Source organism: Aethalodelphis obliquidens, unplaced genomic scaffold (genome assembly GCF_003676395.1).
Source record: "Aethalodelphis obliquidens isolate GAN/ISIS:26980383/991018 unplaced genomic scaffold, ASM367639v1 scaffold39, whole genome shotgun sequence".
Classification (NCBI taxonomy): domain Eukaryota; kingdom Metazoa; phylum Chordata; class Mammalia; order Artiodactyla; family Delphinidae; genus Aethalodelphis; species Aethalodelphis obliquidens.
Genome location: NW_020837983.1, coordinates 12234096 through 12261369, shown reverse-complemented (window position 1 = coordinate 12261369; position 27274 = coordinate 12234096). Strand labels below are relative to the sequence as shown.

Genomic DNA, 27274 nt, shown 5'->3' with positions numbered 1-27274 from the left:
CTTTGTGAAAACGCTAGAGACAGTGTTGGGCTAAGAAAAAAGGAATGGAAATGAATGGGTTTAGTTGTATGCTGGTGAACAAATTATCTTTCGAAAGTGTCACTACTATGGCTTTTGGGAAATAAAACCTTTCTTAGTCTTTTCTCACAGTCTGGCTCTAGTCTGTAGTCTGGTGAGGAGTTTTATAAATTACTCATAGTCAGTGTGGGCTGAGGAGAATGAGAACTCCTGCCTCTGCTCCGGGTCTTCTCAGGGCTGTTGTTATTGCCCAGAATGGAGCCTCTCAGAATGGAGCCTCTCAGTTTGGAGCCTCCTAGTCTATTTTCTTCTCCCCATTTTCTAGTCAGCCTTCTCTCAGAGCTCATGAGTTCCACAGTGCATTATTCTTATGGTGTTTTATCTTGCCTTGAAACACAGATATGTGCCTTATAAATGAGCAAACTGGGATTTGGTCAAAAAGCTTGACTTTACAGGACTGAAGAAGGCACATTTTTGTTAATGAAAGGCTAGAAAAATGAAAATGTATTTTATTGAGGGCCAAGTCACACATGATCTGATGTTATTCTTTGGAAGTGAGAATAAAATCACTAGTGAGTATTTACTTCTTGGTAGACAAATTAAATATGGCATCATTTGAAAGTTATTTTTGCTTAGAAATACGATTTAGTGTTGGACATTTGCTTATGCATATTTTAGTGTTTGAAAGATACTACTCATCGTTGAACAGTGGTTAGAACTTTACTGGATAAAGTAAAATTGAAGGACAACTGGCTCCTATTAGAATCTCTTTATCAAAATAATTAGATTATTTGGCCATATGTTATATGATTGGTGGTAGCTTTTAAATCCTAAACTGGCTTTAAGGCATGATTAATTTTGAGTATGTATACCACTTTCGTCTGTTAGGACGAATGATTGAAATTTGATTTCATGTATTTTTGTCACTCTCTAGAAAGCAAAACTTACGGAATTTCCTGTTGATTTACTGTTCTAATTTTTTTCCCTGTTGTTCCTAAAATGCTCAGTTTATTTTTAAGAGAATAATTTCTGGAAAAGTTTTCAAAGGCATTTGTTTTGGTAATTTAATAGAATTGAACTCTTAAAATCTCTACATTTGAATACATCTTTGTATTATAAAATGGCTTCCTTAGGTTGACAAAAGTGCCCAATTTAAATGAGTATTACAATATTTTATATTAATTCAAGACTGTTTCTTTGAGAGAAACAGCAAAATCATAATAGATAACATGAGTTAATATCTTTCTGTTACACAGCCCTTTGAGATTTTTCTAAGCATATTCAATACTCTTAAAAATGTGAGGTGTTATCCTTATTTTATAGATATGGGTTTTAATTTGTACAATTATGTGTCACAAGGTGATTCAAGAACTTTTGAGACTATTCTCACCTTAAGCCAATTTGGCTTTTGCATTGTTTCTGTCTCTTTATATTAAATTCTTAATATATATGTGCTTCCCAAACATTTTCATTTCATCATGTACGTGTACATTCAAGAGTCTCTTGGCATATGTAGTATGGTGTTTAAAAACTGGCTTTCCATTGGGCGTTGGTTCAAGTACCAGTTCTACTGCTGGTTTTCTAAATAAACTCTAGAAGCTTCAGTTTCCTCGTCTGTAAAATACTAAGATGATGATGACTGAAGTTGCAAATGAGGTGGTGAGGGAAGGCAACTGCAGGGTTGACTTGTGATCTTTTCTGGGACAGAAATCAAAGATAATATAAAAAAGATTCTTGCTTAGTAAAATTTTTGTATGCTACTGTTAGAGATCACCAAATCAGAACTGTTTTGCTTACAAAGGCTTTGTACATGTGGTTTATTCATGTTTTGTTTTGTTTTTAAAGGTTACGGGAAGTTTCAGAGAAACTGAACAAATATAATTTAAACAGGTAAGAGATTTAAGATATTTTACATTTCCTAAAAAGAATGATTTTGTTTTAATTAGGAAAAAGTACTCATATTTAGGCAGCAGCTATTAAGAAAATTTTAATCTATCAAATTTTTATGGGTTGCATTCATTTGAATTATAGTTGGTATTCATACTGATTTTTAAAAACTCTGCCATACCAAAGAGCTATAATGACTGTGTAGATATAATAATTTTTTCAATTATTCCTTTAAAATATGTAAATATTAGTTTTTTAAAACAGGCTTTACTAGCAATTTTTTTCTTTTGTTAATTGGATTTTCTAAAAAACCCTAGGATGCATTTGCCATTTAAAAAATAATTTTGTTTGCATACTTTTCTTTATTTCCCAGCCATCCCCCTTTGAATGTGTTGGAACAGGCTACCATTAAACAGTGTGTGGTGGGCCCAAATCATGCTGCCTTTCTTCTTGAGGTAAACCGTTTACTCTATGGTAGAGAAATGAAAATGGATGTTAAAATACAGCTGTGCATCATCATGTGTCTTCCTTTTCAACCGTGGAAAACAGCAGTTTCTTGCAGTAGTTCTTCCAGAGACCACCCAGTTCCATTTCCTTATTGTATAAATCCTCTGGCCCGGAGAAGGCTTAAATGATTTACTAGAGGTTGAAACTAGTTAGTAAGAGAATGGAGAAGTTCCTGATATCTAGTCATTTCCTTACTCTGAATTCTGTTAGATGGAGATATTTTAAATTATTTTTACTGGTTTTATGATAATGTATACAAACCATACTTCCCCAGCTCAGGTGTGAGTGCCTTCTAGAAGGGAGCTTATTTGTTGCCTTCTGAATTGACAGTGATAGGTACATAATTTGTTTGTTGAATAAATTCAAGTTTTAATACACATTTTTACTTTGGAAGTTTCTTCTATTTTCTTTGCTTCTAGGATGGTAGAGTTTGCAGGATCGGTTTTTCAGTACAGCCAGACCGATTGGAATTGGGTAAACCTGACAATAATGATGGGTAAGACATTATGTCCTTTCCATTTAATAAATATTTAGTTCTTAAAGGTATTATATTACACCTGTGTTTTGATTTTTGGGAACCCTCAAATTAAAAAAAAAAAGCATTGTAGAAAAGGAGATGCTTAAAATAGAGTGAAATGGTTACTTTGTAGTTTGATTTTAATTTTTATGCAAGCAGTGATTTATAGCTAAAATATTTGCATTAAAAGTAGCAGAGGAGTCAGTGATCACTTAACAGAAATAGATTACCAGAAGAATGATGTGTATGTGGTAGGGCCCAAGACAGATCTGGCTCTTTGAGTGAACTGACTTTTCGGATCATGTTTTTTCCCTTTTAATATTCCCAAGTCAAGTAGCTCAATTTGAAAATGACGGAGTCTTTAAAATTTTGGCCTTTATAAGTGACGTCATATAAAAAAGGTTGCTAGATAATGTATGATGACTTTCAGTTGACTGCTTCTAAGGAAAATATGATTACTTTAAAAAATCTAAGGAACAATTCATTTGCAGTTAAACCATGAAAACAGTTTGAAACAGGAACTGGATTGTTATGAGGCTAGAAATTGTTAGGTTTGCTCTTTGATCTGAAGTATCCATTCAGTAACAATAATCAGAGAATTGTTAGGCTGATATTGTACCACAGTAAGTCCCAGAGTAGTGAGGCCTGGCTTGTTCCTAGGGATTTTGGGACTGTTCTGTGATTTTTCTACCTTTTGTTTTTTTCCCAGGTCAAAGTTGAATAGCAATTCGGGGGCAGGGAGGACATCGAGGCCTGGTAGGACAAGCGACTCCCCGTGGTTTCTCTCAGGTTCCGAGACTCTGGGCAGGCTGGCAGGCAACACCCTGGGGTAAGTTGTGGTCAGAAGATGGCATCCGCGGGTCTGGGTTATTGCTCTGTGAGTGCTCATTTCAGAGTTATCCAGCGATGGAGTGAGGGAACTCCTGAACTCTGAGCAGGGGCTCCTGTCGCTCATGGTGAGCCACCATGATAAAAAAACCCACATAGGCTAATCACAGCTAACCTAGGTTTTTGTCCTTCTAAAAATGTATAATGACTGCATGCATTTATCGTGTCATTTATGTTATTTAAAAATTTTCAGTGATACTATCTTTGGTCTCATTTGTGACTAATTCTTGGGTAAAAAAAAATCTAGTGTTCGAATACAGTAGTTCTTTCTGAATTAATTTAGTGAGGCTTGAAACGATTATGTAACTGAACTTTAAAGCCTTTAATGAAGTTTTTACTTTAAAAACATTATAGTGGTATACTTGACACATAACATTATATTTGTTTCAAGTGTACAACATAACGATTCAGTATTTGTATATATGTGTGACCCTTGAGCAATCTAGGGGTTAGGGGCACTGACCCTCTGCACAGTCAAAAACCCACTTGTAACTTTTGACTCCCTCAAAACTTAACTACTAATAGCCTCGGGTTGACTGGAAGCCTTACCATTAACGTAAACAGGTGATTAATACATATTTTGTATGTTATATGTATTATGTACTGTATTCTTATAATAAAGTAAGCTAGAGAAAACAAAACGTTATTAAGAAAATCCTGAAGAGAAAATATATTAACAGTACTGTACTTATTGATACCGTAAGTTTACATCATCTGTTTATAAGATGAATTGTCTGTCATTACCTATATGTCCTATATGATACAAAACTCTAGATGTTATATGTATTACTAACACTAGACATCAAAAAGGAAGAGATAATGTGAAAAATTCGTATTTATTTACAGGTATAGTGCTATCATGAATTGATAGCAAAGCAGCAGCAGTATGATTACCTCATGGTAGCCTAACCTATACACTAATGAATGAATTGGTATAAAAACTTTATGGCATATAGTATCACATGATATATATAGTCATATTCATCATATAGTATTAGAAACATTGTTACACTAAAAAAAAACCACGCTGGGCTTCCCTGGTGGCGCAGTGGTTGAGAGTCCGCCTGCCGATGCAGGGGACACGGGTTCGTGCCCTGGTCCGGGAAGATCCCACATGCCACGGAGCCGCTGGGCCTGTGAGCCATGGCCGCTGAGCCTGCACGTCCGGAGCCTGTGCTCCGCAACGGGAGAGGCCACAACAGTGAGAGGCCCGCGTACTGCAAAAAAAACAAAAAAACAAAAAAACCCCACTCTTACCTGTTATGATAGGCTGATATGCAGTTTCTCCAACCAAGAGAGAGAGAAACATTATGTATGGTAATGTAATTCTATGAAAGCAAAGGGGTAAAACAGTAAGAAAACTAACACATTATTAATTTTATATTAAATATCACCTTATGCCTATGTAAGCATAAACTAGTGTCTATAAATATTTTATGCATTCATGACCTACCTTTGTCTTAATTTTTTTTGATATTTCCAGGCTACATGATTCATCTGTGAGCTTTTTCAAATCACTGCAAATCTCCAAAAATTTTTCCAATATATTTATTGAAACAACTTCACATATAAGTGGATCCACACAGTTCAGTCTGTGTTGTTCAAGGGTCAAATGTATTGTGAAATGATCCCCACAAGAAATTTAGTTAACATCCACCACCATATATAGTTACAAATTGTTTTTCTTGTGATGAGGACTTTTAAGATCTGCTCTCTTATAAACTTTCAAATATGCAGTACAGTGTTGCTAACTATAGTCACCATGCTGTACATTATATCTCCATGACTTTATTTTATAACTGGAACTTTGCACCTTGTTTTTACTTTTAAAATTATTTGTAGAGTTCTTACTTTTTAAACTAGATACTCAACTCTTCTTCCATTTTATCTAAAGTTGATATGCTGTCAACTAAAGGAATCATATACAGATTCCAAGCCAGATGATTTTATTCATTTTATACCTTGATTTTTGAATAGCCAAATTTTCTGAAATTACTCATTTAATGGTTAGATAAATGCCAAATCAGTCAAGTCAGCATATGTGTTCAGAGGCTGATCAGAGAAATATAACTAGAAGCAAATTAAATTGTTTGAAAATATAATTAAGGAGAAGATGTTTTTTAAACATTTTATTTTGACTCTCAATTTCTAGGTAAAGTTACATTTAAAAATTGAGGTCCCAAGGTACTTATTTTCTCTTTTTTGTTTTTATGCCGAACTAAATTTAATTTGAGGTCAGAGGGAGGTCATTTAGTTGAGTGCATCCTTTAGCTCATTCTGTGCTAGAACTGTTCATAGGAAACATAGCTCTGGTTTTTATTAAAATGTTAGATATCTCCTTTTAATGGTTCTATGCACACACATAACATGACAGTGTATGATAAAGAATTCTGAAAATAATATATATAAACAAATGGAATTTTCATTTTATTTGATAAATCTGCAAAAAGTTTATATTTAAGAAAGAATAAGTTATGTATGATACTATGTGAAACTTTACCTGTTTAGAGATTAAAATTTAGTACTTTTTTTAGTTGAGGGGTTGTCAAATTACAGCCTACAGGCTAAATCCGGCGCCTCCTATTTTTACTGAGATACGGCCATGCTTGATGTTTTATTTACTGTCTGTGGTTGCTTTTGTGCTAAGATGGTAGAAATGAGTTGTCATGACTAAGACTGATGAGCCTACAAAGCCTAATAAATAAATGATTTACCATTCTGCTCTTTACAGGAAAAGTTTGCTGATCCCTTATTTAGTTTATACATTTATGTAGTGGCATTTGTTCCTAATCCTGTATTCTTTATTTATTTTTAAATTTAACATTTCATTTTGAAATAATCTGACTTTAAAAAGTTGCAAAATGTCACCCAACTTCCCCAAATCTTAACATTTTACATAACCATAGTCCAGTTATCAAAACCAGGAAATTAACACTTATCAGTGCTTAATCTACAGAGTTTATAAAGATTTCACTGCCTGTCCCATGCGTACCATTTCTCTGCTCCAGGATTCAATCCAGGATCCCATATTGCATTTATTGTCATGCTTCTGTAGTTTCCTCCAGTCTGGGACAGTTTCTCAATCTTTATCTTTCTAGACCCTGATGAGTTTGAAAACTGCCTGGTTATTTTGTGGAATGTTTGAATTTGTCTATTATTTCCTCACAATTAAACCCAGGTGATGCATTTTTTTAAAGTCTTTATTTTTTAAGAGCAGTTTTCAGGTTCACAGCAAAAATGAGAAGGTGGTTCAGGGGTTTTACATATGCTCCCTGTCCCCACACATGTACAGCCTCCCTTGCTATCAGTACCCCCCGCCCCCCCACCCCGAGTGGTCCATTTGTTACAATTGATGAACCTACATTGACACATCATCACCCACAGTCCATAGTTTACATTAGAGTTCACTCTAGGTGTTGTATGTTCTGTGGGTTTGGATAAGTTTATAATGACATGCATCTTCCATTACAGTATCATATCAAGTAGTTTCACTGTCCTAAAAATCCATTGATCTTTTTACCATCTTCTTAGTTTTGTCTTTTCCAGAATGTCATATAGTTGGATTCATACAGTATGTAGCCTTTCCAGCTTGACTTCCTTCACTTAGTACAATAGTATGCATTTAAGGTTCCTCCGTGTCTTTTCATGGCTTAATAACTCATTTCTTTTTAGTGCTGAATAATATTTCATTGTGTAGATGTACCACAGTTTATTTACACATTCACCTGCTGAAAGACATCTTGGTTGCTTCCAAGTTTTGGCATTATGAATAAAGCTGTGTCCTGGTTTTTGTGTGGACGTAAGTTATCAGCTCCTTTGGGTTAAATACCAAGGAACATGATTGCTGGATCATATGGTAAGAATATGTTTAGTTTTGTAAGAAACTGCTGAACTGTTTTCTAAAGTGGCTGTACCGTTTTGCATTCCCACCAGAAATGAGTGAGAGTTGTTGTTGCCCCATATCCTTACCACCCTTTGGTGTTGTCATTGTTCTGGATTTTGGTCATTCTAATAGGTGTGTAGTGGTATCTTGTTTTTTAAATTTGCATTTGCCTGATGACATATGATGTGAAGTATCTTTTTATATGCTTATTTACCAGCTGTTGATCTTTTCTGGTGAGGTGTCTTTTAAGGTCTTTGGCCCATTTTTCCATCAGGTTGTTTGTATATTTTGGATAAGCCTTCTTTATCAGATGTGTCTCCTGCAGATATTTTCTCCCAGTCTGTGGCTTTTCTTTTCATTATCTTGACAGTGTCTTTTACAGAGCCAAAGTTTTTCATTTTAATGAAGTCCAGCTTATCAGTTATTTCTTTCATTGTGCCTTTGGTATCATATCTAAAAAGTCATTGCCAAACCCAAGGTCGTCCAGATTTTCTTCTGTTATCTTCTAGGAGTTTCATAGTTTTGCATTTTACATTTAGGTCGGTGATCAGTTTTCAGTTAATTTTTGTGAAGGTCTGTGTCTTTTTTCCATGTGGATGTCCAGTTGTTCCAGCACCATTTGTTGAATCAGCCGTCTTTGCTTCTTTGTATTGCCTTTGCTTCTTTGTCAAAGATCACTTGACTCTATGGGGGTCTATTTCTGGACTCTTTTTACTATTCCGCTGATCTATTTGTCCATTTTTTTTTCTCCAATAGCACGCTGTCTTGATTACTGTCGCTTTACAGTAAGTCTTGAAGTTGGGTAGTGTCAGTTAGTCAAAAGAACTTCGTTCTTCTTCAGTATTGTGTTGGCTATTCTAGGTCTTTTGCCTCTCCCTATAAATTTTAGAATCAGTTTGTTGATACCCACAAAAAAACTTGCTGGGATTTTGATTGGTATTGCAGGTGATGCATTTCTGGCAGGAATACCACAGAAGTGATGATGTGCCCTTCTCAGTGCATCGTATCAGGAGGCACATGGTACTGATATGTCTCATCACTGGTGATGGTTATACCTCTGATCACTTAGTTAAGGTGGTGTTTGCCAGACTTCTCAACTGTAAAGTTACTGTTTTCCCCTTTGTAATTCGTATGTATTTTGTGGAGAGATACTTCATGACTATGTAAATATCCTATTTTCCATCATACTTTTGCTCATTAATTTTACCATCCATTGGTGATTTTTTGCTTTAGTTGTTACTGTGGTGTTGGCCAAGTAGTGATTTTTTTGTTTTGTTTTTGGCCATGCTGCGTGGCTTGTGGGATCTCAGTTCCCTGACCAGGGATTGAACCCAGGCCATGGCAGTGAAAGCACCGAATCCTAACTGCTGGACCACCAGGGAACTCCCCAAGTAGTGATTTTTAAAAACTTTTTTCATTATTTCTTTTGTACTCATTAACTGAAATTCGACTGTAAAGAAGAACTTTCCCTCCTTGCCCACTTATGTCTGTTTCTATTGAGTTATTTATATCATTATGGTCTCGTATATTTGTTTTATTTTATGGTTTATAATCCATTGCTGTTTATGTCGCTCAAATTGTCCTAGATTTAAATCCTCTTCTCTTTATAAATAAAACTTGGATACAGCCAATTATAATACACTGCATGACAGAATGACTGAGAGTAGTGGAATTTTATGACTTTGCTAATAACATATGTAACAAATATAATAATAAAGTAGTACATTTGAGCTTGAATAAAGCCTCAATAGACCTACTCCAAAGAAGGTTGGGGCTAATTTTAAGACTTTAAAATGTGGAGAGAATCATTAAAATTTGAGTCCCCCTTACTCACCCTGGCTTGCACTCCTGTTTGACTCATGTATTTCTGTCTCCCTCCCCCTCCCCCTCCCCCTCCCCCCTACAGTGGACTCTGTGTAAGCTTTCTTTAGCATTGGGTTTCTGAATTGCACTTTTGAAAAATGTCACAGTGTCCCACTGGCTAAGCCATATGTTTACCTTTATTTGGTCTTGCAGATGTCCACAAAATGTAAGCACTTATTAAAGGCTGATTGTTTCTCTTGGCCTCTCTGAAATTTTTCTCAGTTTGTTGATAGTGAAATTGCGATCCGTTATTCTGTAAATTAAGAAACTTTAGAGTCAAAAATACTATCCTTCATAAAAAATTTTTTTTCTTGAGTTGTATAGTTTTTTTCCCCCATTTGTATTGATTACAATAAACTTTTAAAGAAGCTTGCAATTTACTATATGTAATAGAGAATCTAGAACAGACAGATCTTGAGTCCCCAGAGGGGATTTTTATCTGCAAATTTACCAAATGCAGTCATATGTGAAAGAGACTGTCCCCACAGACCTTGGTCCCCAACCCCTTACCTTTGGAGTCCTGGCTTGCTCCCTTTGGGTTCAGAGAAGTGTTGTGAATTAGGGAGCAAGTGGTCTCTGAGAGATGCATTTGAAAGATTTTGGGATGACTGGTACTGTTTTTCTTTTCCATCAGCATGGATAATTGAGAATTGATCATTTATTATAACTAGTCATTCTTAGGAATACATAGCAGTCAAAATTCCTGGGACTTTGAATATTTTTCCCTTTGGTGTTTTCACTAAATTGGCAGGTTTACGTGCTAAGTATTTCTAGCTGCTGTCTTTTCCCCATTCATAATTACTGAAATTTATCCTGGGAGATATTTTAAAAATGTCCTGGATATTTTTGTTAAACTTATTTCAGACCAGGTTAAGGGCAAGAACACCAACTTTATTTGGAGAAAAAAAGACAGTTTGTGTTGGACTTCCCTGATGGCGCAGTGGTTAAGAATCCGCCTACCAGTGCAGGGGACACGGGTTCGATCCCTGGTCTGGGAAGATCCCACATGCCGTGTAGCAACTAAGCCGGACTACTGAAGTGAGTGATTTAATGATTCAGTGCCACAACTACTGAAGCCCACGCACCTGGAGCCCATGCTCCGCAACAAGAGAAGCCACTGCAATGAGAAGCCTGCGCACCACAATGAAGAGTAGCGCCCCCCCCCCCCCCCGCTCGCCGCAACTAGAAAAAGCCCGCGTGCAGCAACGAAGACCCAACATAGCCAAAAATAGATAAATAAATACTTTTTAAAAAAGAGTTTATATTTAATAGGATATTTAAAATGGAAATATTAGTATCAAAAGTCTCTTTATTCCGTTGTTTGTTATCACTGGCTATAATGGATGATAGGTATAAGCTGCTTTTCATTGGTTTGAGCTACCGTATTTCCTTCGGAGTTTAATTTGAGCTAATAGTACAGGATTTGAAAGGAAAAAGCCAAGCAGGCCATTGTAATCGTAAACAGCTGAAGCTGGCCCCAGTCTAAAAAGGTGGTAAGATAGTAGGTTGTAGGGCTTCGACAAAGTAAGTGGACACCCCATTTTTATTTTATTTATTTATTTATTTATTTATTTTGGTACGCGGGCCTCTCACTGTTGTGGCCTCTCCCGTTGCGGAGCACAGGCTCCGGACGCGCAGGCTCAGCGGCCATGGCTCACGGGCCCAGCCGCTCCGCGGCATGTGGGATCTTCCCGGACCGGGGCACGAACCCGTGTCCCCTGCATCGGCAGGCGGACTCTCAACCACTGCGCCACCAAGGAAGCCCTCGGACTTTTCTTGTTTTTGATGCTGTACATTTTTTTTAACCAGCCAATCAAGTATATGGACCAGACTTGACCCATGGGCTTTAAGGTTGCAAGCTGTGGATTAATTCCATACTCAGTGTGATTTTCTCAGTTGACTGGAGTCACTTTGTGTACCTTGAGTATTATATGATGGGGTCAAATTGTAGGATTAATTTGATGAGCAAAGTATGGATAGAAGAAACTGGTTTTTCCATTATTATTATTTTTTTTTGCGGTACGCGGGCCTCTCACTGTTGTGGCCTCTCCAGTTGCGGAGCACAGGCTCTGGACGCGCAGGCTCAGCGGCCATGGCTCACGGGCCCAGCCGCTCTGTGGCATGTGGGATCTTCCCGGACTCGGGCACGAACCCGTGTCCCCTGCATCGGCAGGCGGACTCTCAACCACTGCGCCACCAGGGAAGCCCTTTTCCATTATTTTTGAGTTTAGTATTGAAAATTATATAACTCACTGTAATTATAGATAAAAAGGGGATTCCAGTACTGTCTTTTGTGACCACTAATAAACCTCTATTAATGTATACTTAGTCTAACACATTGCTCTTTCTCTGGATAGCAAGCTGGTTAGAGGAATGTTCAGGAGCAGTTGAGGCTGGTCGGCTGGTAGATTGTTTGGATTCTGATAGAAGAAATCCTGCACTGCGGGTGCAAGTGGGAAAACATGGTATTCTCCATGGTAACGGTCAGGTTAATGAATGGGCAAGCCAGAGATATTTTGACCTTTGTCTTTCAACTAACCTCAGGTGAGGGTTTGTGTAGCAGAGATTGCAAATTGGCTTAAAGGCAAGAATTTGAATGTTCTGGATACGCAGGTATTCTCCACTCTTCCCTGTCGTCTTGACTTTACTTAGAAATTAGTAACCTGTCTACCTCTCGTGGAGATTTGAGTTTGTGATACCTGTAAGGTCTGCCAGGAATAGCTGTGTACTTGGATAGTATACCTGATCAGGTTTCCAGTATTATTTGCTTAGGGGGAAAATCATATGCATTTTTCGGTAGAAATATTGAGTCATTACTTATATTTATTTTGGCCATATAATGTCTGAACAGGGGCTTTTTGGAGTGAAATTAATAATAGGCTCAGACAGTAGGCTTACTCTGGCATTATCTCAGGCAAACTGGGACATATAGTTACCCTAATTATATCTTTTTAAGACTCTTTAGTGTGGTTCCTCCTGTTTTCAAGTTGAAATAATATATGTAGCTTTTGACTGTTAAAAGCTTCCAAAAGAGTGGTTCCACCTGACTTAATTTTGCCAACTTACAGGAAACCATGAAGTAGAAGTGCTGATTTAATGTTTGATTTGAATATCTGTTTGTATGTTTCATTGATCCTATATTATTTTCTGTTGCGTAATTGTCACAAAGCATATAAGTTGAAAAGAAAACTTGTCTGTTTTTGAGAGTACTGCTTTCTTTGATAACACATGACTATATTTTTAAAATCATGTTTAAAAACACATAACATAAAATTTACTATCTTTACGGTTATAACTGCACATCTCAGTAGTATTAAGTATATTTATATTGTTGTGAAAGAAATCTCTATTATAACTTTTTCATCTTGTAAAACAAACTTTATATCCAATAAACAACTCCCTTTACCCCTCTCCCCACCATCTGACAGCCACCATTCTACTTTCTGTTTCTATGAATTTGACTACGTTAGGTACCTTATATTTGTAATCATATAGTATTTGTCTTCTTGTGATTGGCGTATTTCACTTAGCATAATATCTTCAAGGTTCATCTGTGTTGTATTGGGTTGGCCAAAAGGTTTGTTCGGTTTTCCCATAAGATGGCTCTAGTGGCGCTTAGTTGTCTTTAACTTCATTTGAAACAATTTTATTAGATTGTATTGTGACAGCTGTCATATCAGCGTGCATGTAAAAAAACTTACCAAAATTGGTGAATTTTTGTGTAGCCATTTTAATATTGAAGATGGAAGAAAAACAACACTTGCGGCATATTATGCTTTATTATTTCAAGAAAGGTAAAAACACAACTGAAATGCCAAAAAAGATTGTGCAGTGTATGGGGAAGGTACTGTGACTGATCAAATGTGTCAGAAGTGGTCTGCGAAGTTCCTTGCTGGAGATTTCTCTCTGGATGATGATGTTCCACGGTTGAGTAGACCAGTTGAAGTTGATAGCAATCAAATCGAGACATTAATTGAGAACAATCAACGTTATACCACGCAGCTCTTACACATAGTGCTGCTGTGAACATGGGTATGCAAATATCTCTTCGAGACTCTGTTTTCAATTTTTTTGGATATATACATAGAATTATAACTGCTGAGTCATATATAATGGTTCTATTTTTAATTTTTTAGGAAACTTCATACTGTTTTTCATAGCACTGCACTATTTTACAGTCCTACCTACAGTGCACTAGGGTTACAGTTTCTATACATCCTTGCCAACACTTGTAATTTTCTTTTTTTTTTTCATGGTAGCCATTCTGATGGGTGTGAGGTGATAGGTGATTGTGGTTTTGATTTGCATTTCTCATGATTAGTGATGTTGACCATCTGTTCATATGCTTACTTGGCCATTTGTGTATTATCTTTGGAGAAATGTCTGTTCGCATTCTTTCCCATATTTTAATCAGGTTATTTGATTTTTTTTGTTGTTGAGTGTTGGAGCTCTTTATATATTCTGGATACTAACCTCTCATTAGATAAACGATTTGTAAATATTTTCTTCCATTCTATAGGTTGCTTCCTTACTCTGTTGATTATGTCCTTTGAGGGACAAAATCTATTGGGATATTCATAGGGATTTTGATGAATCTGTAGATTGCTTTGAGCAGTATGGACATCTTAACAATATTAAATTTTCCATCCCCTGGGCACAGGTGTCTTTCCATTTAGTTGTGTCTTTAAACTTTAAACTCTGAATTTTACTTTTTGTGCTGCAGACTGTTAGTAGTTATGTCTCATAGGTCTTTCGCGCAAAGGTGAGATGCATTCTATAACTCACTTTAGAGCTGTGACTAGAAATGCTTGGTATGTGGTTCTTTAAAAAATTGTTTTAAAAGATGCAAAAGGGTGGTATATATCTTTCTAAAAAGTGAGTTTATACTTCAGCATTTAAAAAAATTGGAACAGTGTTTTTTTGTTGTTGTTTTTTTTTTTTTTGCGGTATGCGGGCCTCTCACTGCTGTGGCCTCTCCCATTGTGGAGCACAGGCTCCGGACGCGCAGGCTCAGCGGCCATGGCTCACGGGCCCAGCTGCTCCATGGCATGTGGGATCCTCCCGGACCGGGGCACGAACCCGTGTCCCCTGCATCGGCAGGTGGACCCCCAACCACTGCGCCACCAGGGAAGCCCGGAACAGTGTTATTTTAAAGTTCAGTTCTATTGTTCTGTCAAAATACTACTATAGCATATTATGTCAGTTAGAAAAATAACTTTATCATATTCTAAGATAATGAACATGAGACCCAAAGCGATCTTTCTGAATGATTGTTTAAAATGCTGTTTCTTTAAATTCTCCAATATTTAGAAGTCGTTGGAGTTCTGGAGTGGGTGGAAGTGGAGGAGGATCCTCTGGTAGGTCGTCAGCTGGAGCTCGAGATTCTCGCCGACAGACTCGAGTAATTCGGACGGGACGGGATCGAGGATCTGGGCTTTTGGGCAGTCAACCCCAGCCAGTTATTCCAGCATCTGTGATTCCAGAGGAGCTGATTTCACAGGTATGGATCTTGTAGAACAATTAACGTAAGATAGCAGGACAGGTTGAGGTTTAACTAAATATAGCAGGCTGTAGTCATGATTTATATCATGAACTGTGAAATACTGGTTTTCTGTATTGATCCTAGGAAGCTGATTTTAATAAAGAAGTTATGAAAAAGATAATTAGCATAGTACTCTATTTTTTATTTCAGGCCCAAGTCGTTTTACAAGGCAAATCCAGAAGTGTCATTATTCGAGAACTTCAGCGAACAAATCTTGATGTAAACCTTGCTGTAAATAATTTACTTAGCCGGGATGATGAAGATGGAGATGATGGGGATGATACAGCCAGTGAATCTTATTTGCCTGGAGGTTGGTTGATCACCATCATGGTTTTCTCATCTCTGAAGGGAGAGATTTTTTTTTGACTGGGGAATGGAATTTTAAAGTGCAATAGGTTTGCTGACTGTTCTTTCCAAGGTGGTAGATATTTCTCACTGTAGTGTTTGATTTGATGGTAAAATTCTCTTTAAGGGAAAATGTTTTTGCTCAGTGGACTTGTGTTTGGTCCTATAAAGACATGGATGTATGTGCATGTCTTTATCACTGGCTGACAGATGACTGGAATGTTGTATTTTGATGCCCTTATTACTGAATATGGAATAACTGAACTGCATTTAGATTTTGACTTTCTGTGATGTCACAAGAATCTTCAATAGTGATCTTTTTTTCTTGTGGTAATTTAGTAGTTAGCCCAAGCAACAATCATGCAATTGATGTTCCTTAAAATCTGTGTTAATAACGTTAACTTTATTTCCTAGGTAGTTACTGCTTTTCTTCTCAGGTTATGTCAGTAGTCAGTCCCTGATTTTAATGTTTTAATTTTCAGGGATTTTTCAGTGGTCTGCAGATTTTTTTCTCTATATCTGCTTCATTTATGTTTGTTTCTGTTTATAGAGGATCTTATGTCTCTTCTTGATGCTGACATTCATTCTGCCCACCCAAGTGTCATTATTGATGCAGATGCCATGTTTTCTGAAGACATTAGCTATTTTGGTTACCCTTCTTTTCGTCGTTCGTCACTTTCCAGGCTAGGCTCATCTCGAGGTAATTTTGCATTTATTTCTTTGTGATTGTTGGCTGACTCTATGGAGAGATAGTGGTAGAATTCATTGTATTTGAACTTTTAATATTACAGTAGACGAAATCATTACTTGATAGTGTTTTTGGATGCTTTGGCATTAAAATAGTTACTTTTGAGTTTGAAGAGCCACACTAGAACTTTAGAGATGATCTTATCAACATAGTAGCGTATATGTAAAGGGTTACAACTTACCTAACTGTATTTTTAATTAGGAATATGGATTCTGAAGTAAAAGCAGAATTCTGCTTTACGGTGACATGCAGCATTCAGATAACAAGTCTCTTTAGTTTATTTGATTAAAATAAAGTGATTATTTTGTTCATTTTAAACCCTGGTTAGATGGAAGAGTGAAATATGAAAAAACTTATTAGAATGAGATTGATCAATAGTAAATATATAGAAATGCTTATTATACTAAAATGATATTTTCAGAAGTTTGAAATCTTGAAAAGGTATAGTACACAGTAGAGTTTAGAAAGAAGATTTTGAAATCATACAAATATAAACCTTTCTCTGTGTATGTTGATGTGGATTTAGCTTGCATTTTAACTTTTGTAAGTCAGTATTTTTACTTTCCAGAATGTAAAACTGCTTGATTGAAGTAACAGGCAAGAATCAGATATATTATTTACTTATCATTAGTAAACTGGAAAGGATGCTGTTTTATATTAAGACCTTACTGCAAATACCTAGTACTTGAAAGCAGTTTTAAAATAACAGACTTACGATGATCTTTTAGTGTACTGAACCTATTATGTAATGGCTTAAAAATTTTTTAAAAATAAGTGCATATTTTACTGCCTAAAATGCATCAAGTATTGCATTTAAGATATTCAATATCTAACACAAAACTCCTTCTAAATTTCTCCCTTTTGCTTTTCCTTAGGTCATTCTATGTGGGCATCTGTTTTACTTTGAACCATATGAAATTGGTGGTACTTGACCATGTTAGATCTGCATGGATGGCAGTTTTATATGGTTCAACTTAATATTGTTTTTAATCCTTACTATCCAAGTCTTGGAAAGTTTATTTTGGTTGCCTATTTAAAAAATAATATGTGAGCAAGCTGAAAAAAACTGGTTTTAAAAAGTTTGTAGGCCAGTTTCAGGGGAAGCATTTTTGTAAAGTAATCTTTCTATAAAGATTCTCAAAAGAAAAATTCTGTCTAGTTTCTCAGAAATTTTAAGACTTTTCCATAAAAATCCAGCCTGTAAAATTACTCTAAACAAGGGCTTGGATTATCAAAAGTTTTATAGTTAATGGATTTTTATTTTACCCTTTTCAAGATTTGGTTGTTGTTTTTTTTTTTTAATCTGTATGTGTAGACTCTCTAACAAATACTCTTTTTTGGTTTATGTATCTAACGTGTTAAAATTTTAATTTATGAATATTTTCTAATAAATTTAAGTTACAGTAAACATTTTTAATGAAAGCCAAAAATTTAAAACTCCATTTAAAAAATCCAAAATCCAGTTTAAAATAAAGCAGTTCTGCTCTAAAAGCATATAGTTGGAATTCAGAAAAGTCTGCCTCTACATAGTGCTTAAAAATACTAGTTTATAATTTTCATACATTCACTTGAAAGAGTTAATGTTTTGAATGTTGCATGTCAAGCTTATTAGATATACATTTACATTAAGTTCTTGTGAGTGGATAAACTGCTGTTAGTTGCATCCTGAAGGGTCTTTACTAGAGAGTGGCTTACTTTTATCCCACTGGTGTGACCCAATTGCATACCAGTTCTCCTTCTTCCCTTAGAGAGAGACTCTGAGCTGTTGCGTGAACGTGAATCCGTTTTACGTTTACGTGAACGAAGGTGGCTTGATGGAGCCTCATTTGATAATGAAAGGGGCTCTACCAGCAAGGAAGGAGAGCCAAACTTGGATAAGAAGAATACACCTGTTCAAAGTCCAGTGTCTCTAGGAGAAGATTTGCAGTGGTGGCCTGATAAGGTATTTGAAAAGAAACCCCACCCATCCTTTCCATTTTAACTGAATTCCTGGCACTCCCCTCCACCCCCCCAAAAAGGTTTCTGTTTTATTTCAGATTTTCGTACTGTCATTTAAAATGCAGAGATAGGAATTCCCTGGCCGTCCAGTGGTTAGGACTCTATGCTTCCACTGCAGGGGTCATGGGTTCGATCCGTGGTCAGGGAACTAAGATCCTGCATGCTGCATGGCGCGGTCAGAAAATAAAAAATAAATATAAAATGCAGACATAAAGTGATATTTTTGTTTTGTTTTAAATATAAGTAGATCATCTTTATTTGACAGTACAGGAGTCGTTTTAAGGAGATGTGTTCAGTGGTGCTATTTCTTTTTCTACTTGATGAAGTAAATCAGAGAAATAAGGATGGTAGTTCCAGATAATACATCAGCATTCTGTTTCAAGATTTCTTTTCTGGTGGTAATTATACCAGTAACGAATGGTATATTTCTTGATAGGAATTTGTTTTGTACTGTCAAGAGTACCCCATTTTCTGCAGGGCAGGTTTCTGGTCATTGTTACAAGCATGCATGTCAGGGCAAGATTAGGGATCTGTGTTTCTTTGATTTTAGCTTTCCCGTTTGATGGCAGTGAATTCTGACAGGCCCTTTGCTCTAAAAGCTGTGGGAGACAAAGCAGGCTGAACAGGAATGGACTGGGGGAATTATGCTCTGCATCCTGAGTGGTAGTACAATGACTAGCTTCTAGAAAGCATGCAGGATTTAAGTTGATTTGAATCTGTAAAAATCCATCACTGCTACAAGTGAAACAGAGTTGACACATTCTTTTATTTTACTTTTATTTTTATTGGGGTGTAATTGATTTACAGTATTGTGTTAGTTTCAGGTGTACAGCAAAGTGAATCTGTTATACAAATACATATATCCACTCTTTTTTAGATTCTTTTCCCATATAGACATAGTTTATTGATGGTGTGTAGGTTTCACTGTCTTAAGTGATTGGTAATTTATCTTCAAAGGCTCCTGTAGGAAGCCGTGGGTTTTTCACCTGTTTTTTGGAGTGCCTGTTTCTTATTTCCAGAGCCAGTTGGATAGGAACTTTTCTAAAGTAGAAGTAAAAGAAGATAAGAACTTGAAGGTTATCTCTAGCAGATAAGGAGATTCTGATGTAGATTTCTTTTCTTTCTTTGAAGTTGAATTTGGGATATTAAAGGAAAAATATTATTTAGTGTTCTGAATTTGTTTATATTTCATAGTTATTGTGACTCTTGATGTAGTTCATTTATTTTCCTCTGTATTCAGCTCATGTGGAAAGCTTGAATGCAAGAAGGAACATGAATTTCAATCAGCCTCTTTGTAAGCAAAAGGTTATTCTGTTTTCTTTGGCAGCTGACAGACTTTCCCTGAATTGCATTCTCTTACTTATTTCCATAAAACTAGAAATGTTCCAATTTCTACTTTTACTTCATATGGTAGAAGGTGATTTAAACCATTGGGCTTTTTCTTTTTCATTTCTTTTTTTTCCCCTACATTGTTCTTTGTTTCCTGTTTCTCTTGCCTTGATCATGCTAGAGCTGTGTCTATGTCATATTGGCAGGAAGTAATAGAGGACTCATTAATCTTGTTTTAATAGTGCCATTGCATACATATTAGTGTAGGCTTCTTTGTCACACATCTGAAAGTGTTTTGAACAGTATGAGTTTAGCAAGCTTTTTCCCTGGCCAGTGTACCCTCTGTTAGAGTTAGCCGGTCTTTGTTGGCCTTTACTGATAGGCATGGTTTTGGGTATAGCTTGTTTTCAGAGACAGCTACTAAATGCATCGTAAAATCTTGACACTGTACAGGTCTTACTTACTTAGTGTGTTATTTCCTTCGTTTGTTTAGACATTGAATGAAGGAGAAATAGCAGTGTGTGCAACAAAGTATATCCTACCTATACCTTTTTTTTCCTATTAAAGAAAAACCTAATTTAAAATGTCACTGAAGAACTACTTTTTATTAGCTTGTGATTGAAATTTAGACATCAAAAATTTCAGTTCAGGGAAAGAAAACAGCATAAACCTAATTAAGCTGTTAAGCATTATCCCAGTTATCAACAAACCACTAGATGATTGTTTTGCAAGGCTGAATGCTACAGTCAGAAAGAGAATGCAGAGAGTTGTTAAAGGGAAAAAAGACCTTGCTTTTAGAACAGTGTGCAAAATGATCATACAGGGGCATAGGATACATTCCACATGAAGAAACAGGCATTATGTGGGACCTTCTTAGTCCTCCAGAATTGGGGGTGGTGATCCCTGAGGAGGAGAAAAGGGTTTTGGGGCAAACTTGATAGGAGATGGAGAAGGTAGGTGGAGAGAGCAGGGAGGTATAGGGCGTCAGCACGCACTGTTTGGAGGTAGTCTCTCTGTCTCTTTTGCTTTCTTGCTCTCTCCCTTTTTTTTTGTTTTTTTTGTTTTTTTGGGGGGGGGGGGGGGGTGGGAAGAGGGTGTCCCAGCTTAATTTCAGAAATGACCGAAATTGTAAGATTGGTTAGTATCCATGGTATTTTTCATTCTTCCTTTTGTTAGAGTGCCTGAGAAATTCCACTGTTAAATTATCTGGAATAATTTTGACTTTCCCACCACCTATTTAGAGGAACAGCTACTTCTTCAAAATTTCACCATTTTCTAGGCTAATAAAGCTCCCTTAATGGTGGAATGAATGTTCTCTTTAAGCCTTTACAGTATAATCTTAAATTGAAAATATTTGAGGTAACCTTAAACTTTATTTCCATAAATTATTTTGATTTAAATGTCAAAACTAGTATAAAAGCATAATTGGTAACCCTTGTGCACTGTTGGTGGGAATGTACATTGGTTCAGCCACTATGGAAAACAGTAGGGAGGGTCTTTAAAAAATTAAAAACAGAGCTACTGTATGATTTAGCAATTCCACTTCTGGGTATTTATCTGAAGAAAATGAAAACACTAACTCGAAATACATTTACCCCCATGTCTATTGCAGCATTGTTTACAATAGCCAAGATATGGAAGCAACCTAAGCATCCATCAGTGGATGGGGACACACATGCACACGTGATTGAGTAGCCTTGGTTAAATGCATATTGTGTGTTAGGCCTTTTGTTCAGGTGTTAGGGTGAGAGTTTTGTAGAAAGGCAGAACAATGATGTTAATACTTTGGTGTTAAGTACCATAATGGAATTAGGTATAAGAGGCTTTGGGGAATCACAGGAGGCCAGAGTGAGAGTTACTAAGAGTTACTTTGATGGGAAGGTGCAATCTTTCAATTAGGCAGTTATCTAACATGGCTGCATTTTCACTTCTCAGTCATTTTTGGAATTTACTTTTCTCAGATTAGAAATTTAGTTCTGTGTTGCTGAATGTCTACATTTACGTTGTAACTATATATATATATGTATATATATATATATACACATACATACATATATATACCAACCTACTTCCAACAAGAATCTAAAGTGACTGATAAGAGAATAAAAAATGCAACCACAATAGTAACAAAGACTGTTAAAAGTAAGAATGCAAAGGTAAGAGCTAAGTAGTAAATGCTGAAGGGAAAGGGCCGAGAAAACTTACACGGAAATCCATACTAAGTAAATCTGAAGTTGAACATAAAAACTTCTGCTTTGTGCCCTGTAACAAAACAAACCCTTTCAGATTAGAAAATGCACACATCCTTTATTTCCAGTAAGCTCCCAGAGAAGAATTTGACAAAAGTTGTTTGGTGGGTGATGAAGAAACGAAACTGATTCAGCAAGTCAGTATTGTTAATTTACAGTCGTATCGCTTACTGTTCGGGATCTATTTTCATATAGTTTAGGGAAAATAAGAAAATTTATTCTCCACCAGCCTTTTGAATTGTAGAGTTGTGTGTTATTCTCAAGTTTCTTTGAATGGTGTTGAGAGGAAATAGTCCCATGACGTTTGGCTCCTTAAATTATTTGAAGCAGCCATCACTGTTGGGACCAGTTGATCAAATTTGTTGGTCATTCTGCTTCGCCTTCAAGGTTCTAGAAGTGGAAGTTGGGTGAGGAAGGTCTTTTTTTTTTTTTTAAATCGACATATGGAAGCTTCCAGGAAGTATCTGTTAAAAGTTGGCTAGGTGTGTCACAAATGTACTTTAATAATGAAGTAAGAGCAAAAGGAGAAGAGGTCATAAAGAGGAAGAGAAGCCAGGCATAAGGAGAAAATGGAAACCTAGATAGGTAAGGAGAAGTGAAGTGTGAATAAGGACAGTTAACAAATTGTGCCATGTAACCTGTAGTTGTATAGCATCCATTTCAGCCATAATACACAGCACATTGCAGTTAGAATTGGTACTTAATGGGAAAACTAGTGTTTGCTGATAGTAGGAAAATTTAAAAAAAGAAAACCAAGGTTTGTAGGGAGAAATTTAGGAATAATAAGACCAATTTTTTAAAAAATGTAAGTCACTAGATGAAATTAATAGGAGTTCGTGTTGCTATGCTGAATGACCTTTTTCTTTTTCTTTTAAAGCTTTGGCTTTTTAAGGTAATTTTTATCATATTTTTGACATTTTCCATCTGTCTTTAGGGAGGGATTCCTCATTTGGTTGATCTTTAATGTTCAGACAGTTGCAAATTTATTGATTAGATTCAGCTTCTAAAGGATTCGTTTTGTTTTAAAAAAAAAAATAGAGCAACAAACTACTGATCTTAACGGAAATGTGCATATCCACCTTTTCCAGTTGGATTGAAGCAGGGCCCAACTTTCTCAGAAGCAGCCATTAGTATTTCATCAAAACGATAAAAGCCTTGTCTTCTATGATATTATGAAGTGTGTGAGCTAAAATACTGTTTCTTTGTGTGTATTTGATTGCTTTGTATTTCTCCACCTACTGATCTAAATCAGGCAAGAGACAATAGGTGATTTTTCCATCATCTTCCTTTGGTTGGTGGTTTTGCCATCTCTCCACATTTGTCCATAATGGATTTTCAGGGCCTTCAGGGTTCACTTAGCTCATTCAGGACTAATGAGCTGGGGAACATTGGTCCATCCTTGAAGGATATAGGCAAGTCAGTTCTGAGAGTGCCTCACACACCATGCTGTGGCTATAGGGATGAATTGTTTAGGATTGTACTGCTCTGGCAGAGTTTTTACTCAAAAAGTTTGAGTTGAGATGAATTTGTTCCTTCAGTTGTCAGTGTGCTCCTACTGTGTGCCAAGCACCAAGCTGGCCTGTGGGAATGTAGAGGTGAATTCGTTATGGACCTTCCCATAGGCAACTCATTGGGGAAGACAGACATTCACATACAATGAAATGTGTTCACAGTATGACCAGTGCTAGACTGAAGGTGTGAATACGGTATTTATAGGGGCTCAGAGTGGGGAATGACTAACACCACCTGAGAGATGTGGCAAAGACTTCACAGAGGAGATGACATTTAAGCAGCATTTTTAAGGTCAAGTAGGCATTAACCAAGATGCAGAGGCATTCCAAACACGTCAAGTATGGGCCTAGAGTCAGGAAAGGTCAGGGTGTGTTTGCGGAGCAGTGAGAAATTCAGAATTGCTGCTCTGTGGTGGGAGAAGGAGAAGAGCAGGGTGGAGAAGACCAGAGAGCCCTAGACAACTTGCCAAAGAGTTAGGATGTTGTTCTGCCAGCAAAGTTCTTAGAGAAATGACATGATGAGATTGGTGGGGTTTGGTTTTGTATATTTTTAGGGAGACGAGCACTATTGGCACAGTGGGAGAAAGATAGGAATAGTAAAAATCTAGAGTCAGTTAAGAGACTGCTAGAATTGTTGTAGAAGGGAATTGTGAGGCTCTCAACCAAAGCAATGACAGGGAGGATGGATGAAGGGAAGAATGTTCGAGGAAGTTGAGACAAAGTATAGCATTGGTTTGCTAGTCACCATCTGGTTAAGAGAAGAGGAAGAGTTGAAGAGAGGGCCCAGGTTCCCTTGTTGCCCTCCTGTTACTGGGTGGGTGGTAGATGTCATTCATGGAGACAGGGACTACAGGGGACATGTAGCTTTGGAGGAGACGATGAATTCATTTTGGAGATGGTAGGGTGCTTTTCAGACATCCAGGCAGTTAATCTGCAGGTTAGTCTGCAGATAGAAGATTTACATGTTTAAAAGCGTGGCGCCCCAGTGGATACAGTCACTTAGGCTGAGGGTGGAACATCATTTGAATAAACGGACAAGGACAGAATCTGGGTCAGGGAGTACGTGGTGGTACAAGGAAGGTGGAAAAATTACTGTAGTCATGAAGATAGGAGGAAGACCAGTAGAGAGTAGTGACCTGTGAACAAGGGAGAGGAGAGGTTCTAGAACTGGTGATGAACCGGGTCCAACTGTTCAAAGAGTTTGAAGAGAGAAGATGGATTGGTTCAATGCACGGGGCATCGATAAGGCTGTTGCAAGAGCAGGCGTGGCTGTCAGTGAGAGCCGGTGAGGTGAGACGGACGCCGGGTGACAGTTCACTTCTCCGGGCCTAAGACTGAAGGGCAGGCGGGTTTGGACGGTTGTGGAGGTAATGAGAGAGGGTTGTGTCCACTGTGTGTGGTGAGCTGTCCTTAGATAGTAGAGAGGAACACTTCTTTCTCTGAGAAGGGGAGGGGGGGAGGGGAGAATGGTGTTTTTTCATTAAGTAAGTCTGGATGGAGATGGAAATACTCAGAAAGCTTGTGCGTTTTGGGTGAGTAGGAGATGAAGTCAGGGCAGCAGAGTAACCAGAGTTGAATTTGACCACTTATTTGTGCCAGGTGCTTTAATATATGTTACTTTATTTGGTTTTTACTGCCCCCCTCCCCATCGTGTTATTATTATACCCATTTTAGAAGTGAAGAAATGGGTTCAGAGAAGTTACATAACTTATCTGAAGTTACCTACTTAATAAGTGTTGGATCCAGGTTTTGGACTCAACTTGGTCTGATTCTATCATCTCTTTAACCAAGGGGTCGAGAAGGAAGTGTGAGGTAGAAATGTTAAGATTTGATGCAGCAGCCCTGGAGAAAGTACACGGTGTGTTTTTCAGATACCCATGGTGAAGGGAAGAGTAGAATTGCTAAGTTGGAAAATTTCAAGTTTGGTCTCTTTCCCATCCCTCCATAGATGTGACTTGAAAATAGAGCTGATTGGCACTGGTAAAATAGAAGATTAAAATTAGTGTTCTTCAGTATCTATAGTTACTGAAAGTTACTGTATAGTTTAGATTATAACAGAAAATGAACAGAGATACTGACTAAACCTATTGATTTGTCTGCTTATAAGTGAAAGATTGAAACTATCAATGACATGTTATAATAAATGAATATCTATAGCTTCCCACTGCATCAGAAACAAGTTAAATGAAGTCTTGTAAACTAATAATACATCAGCGCCATTTATTGGTTTGGGGACCATTTTAATTAATAATAAATGCCCAAAATATAGAACTTTAACCAAAGACTTGTCCATTTTAAAGCAAAATGGGGATTGAAGGGGCTTAAAATTCCTGTTGTTTCTAATAGAAGTCCCTGAAGAACATATACCAAAGTGTTTGAGAACTTCATCCAAACCTACTTTAAAGCATTATGTGCAATTAAGTTGTTATGACATAATTACATTGCATAATTGTTGGGTCCGTTTTCTTGAGCTTATAATGTACCTGGAAAATAAACCTCTTGGGGGAAAAAAAAGTTCATACTGATTATTGGAGAAAGACTATATATGCAAGCAAGATCTTATTTTAAAGAGGTAACTTGAAACTCCAAGAAAGCACTTGATGTTTTAATTGTAGTTTTATAGAAAGTATTAATGCTTTTATGTATTTCAGAAATTTCGTATGTTAAATGGAAATTGTTTTAAATGTGTAAATATTTGAGTTTATGTAAGCATGTATGTACTGTGCTAAAAGTCACTTGTGTTGGGCTTCCCTGGTGGCACAGTGGTTGAGAGTCCGCCTGCTGATGCAGGGGACACAGGTTCATGCCCCGGGCCGGGAAGATCCCACATGCCGCGGAGGGGCTGGGCCCGTGAGCCATGACCGCTGAGTCTGCGCGTCTGGAGCCTGTGCTCCGCAACGGGAGAGGCCACGACAGTGAGAGGCCTGCGTACCGCAAAAAAAAAAAAAAAAAGTCACTTGTGTTTTGGTTTGTGTGTAATATTAATATGCAACTTTTGGTTTAAAATTTTTTCTTAAACAATTAGTGGCTTACATTTTAAAAAAGAAAAATCAACAGCATGAAACTGCAAAAAAAAAAAAATTAGTGTTCTTTCTATACAGCTCTGAGGCATAACCTGTTGTTATTATAAGTCTTGACAGGCTTCACAGACTATAGCTGAGCACCATAACCCATCTGACCAAATAAGATTGGAATTTGACAGAAACCTAAAAAGACGCCATTAGTTTAGCATACTCTGGAGCCAGAACATCAAAGAGAGCAGAGAAGTTTTGCAGTGGCAAAAATACAACGTAAAATCTGTTATTGACAAGCTTTGCTGTGAGATTTCTGGTCATTTTGGTCTTATGTTAAAAAAATTATCACTTTATCATTTATATTATTAATTTATTGTCTGCACTTTTTATAATTTAATTGCGTTCCGACTCATTGCATGTGCATTGCTTTAAAACTAAATGAACTTTTACCTTAAAAAACAACACAGACACTTGTTTCAGCAGCTTGGAATAGCCTACAGGGAAGGAATCTTGTGTTGATACTCGACTTTCCCCACTTCAACTCCTTAGTCTGTTTTTTCTTCATTTATTCAACACGTTTATTGAGCATCTACTCTGTTCACTGTTCTAAGAACAGGGGATACAGTGGTGAACAATACAAAGCTTATATTTGAGTGAAGTAGACTATAAATGAGTAAATACGTCAAGTAAATATGTCAAGTTGTGAAGTGCTGTGAACTAAAGAAAGCAGAGTCAGGAGATGGAATATTAGAGTGCTGATTTTGTAGATAGTGCAGTCAGGGAAGGTCTCATTTGAGCAGCCTTGATTGAGGAGAGGGAGTGAGTCACCTGAGAAACAAGGCAAGAGAATGACAAGGACATGGTGGGATACTGGCAGGAGCAGGAAAAAGGTCAATATGACTGGAGGAGAGTGAGTTCGGAGGCACGGGGCGGGGGGGTGGGGTGGGGTGGGGTGGGGCGCCCAGGCCACTTAAA

The 27274-nt window shown here is 37.1% G+C and overlaps 1 protein-coding gene across 8 annotated transcripts in view; it reads left to right on the top strand.

Moving 5' to 3' along the window:
* Window positions 1-27274, top strand: part of UBR5 (ubiquitin protein ligase E3 component n-recognin 5) — a 142082-nt gene that overhangs the window by 36871 nt on the left and 77937 nt on the right. For 6 of the 8 annotated variants that reach the window (XM_027131549.1, XM_027131550.1, XM_027131554.1 and 3 more), the window contains exons 2-9: window positions 1864-1908; window positions 2279-2360; window positions 2832-2908; window positions 3639-3758; window positions 14874-15063; window positions 15256-15415; window positions 16001-16150; window positions 17929-18140. In XM_027131549.1, coding sequence (XP_026987350.1) covers window positions 1864-1908; window positions 2279-2360; window positions 2832-2908; window positions 3639-3758; window positions 14874-15063; window positions 15256-15415; window positions 16001-16150; window positions 17929-18140 — 1036 coding nt within the window. The remainder of the gene's footprint in view (window positions 1-1863; window positions 1909-2278; window positions 2361-2831; window positions 2909-3638; window positions 3759-14873; window positions 15064-15255; window positions 15416-16000; window positions 16151-17928; window positions 18141-27274) is intronic. The other 2 variants (XM_027131552.1, XM_027131551.1) reach the window with 1 other exon arrangement.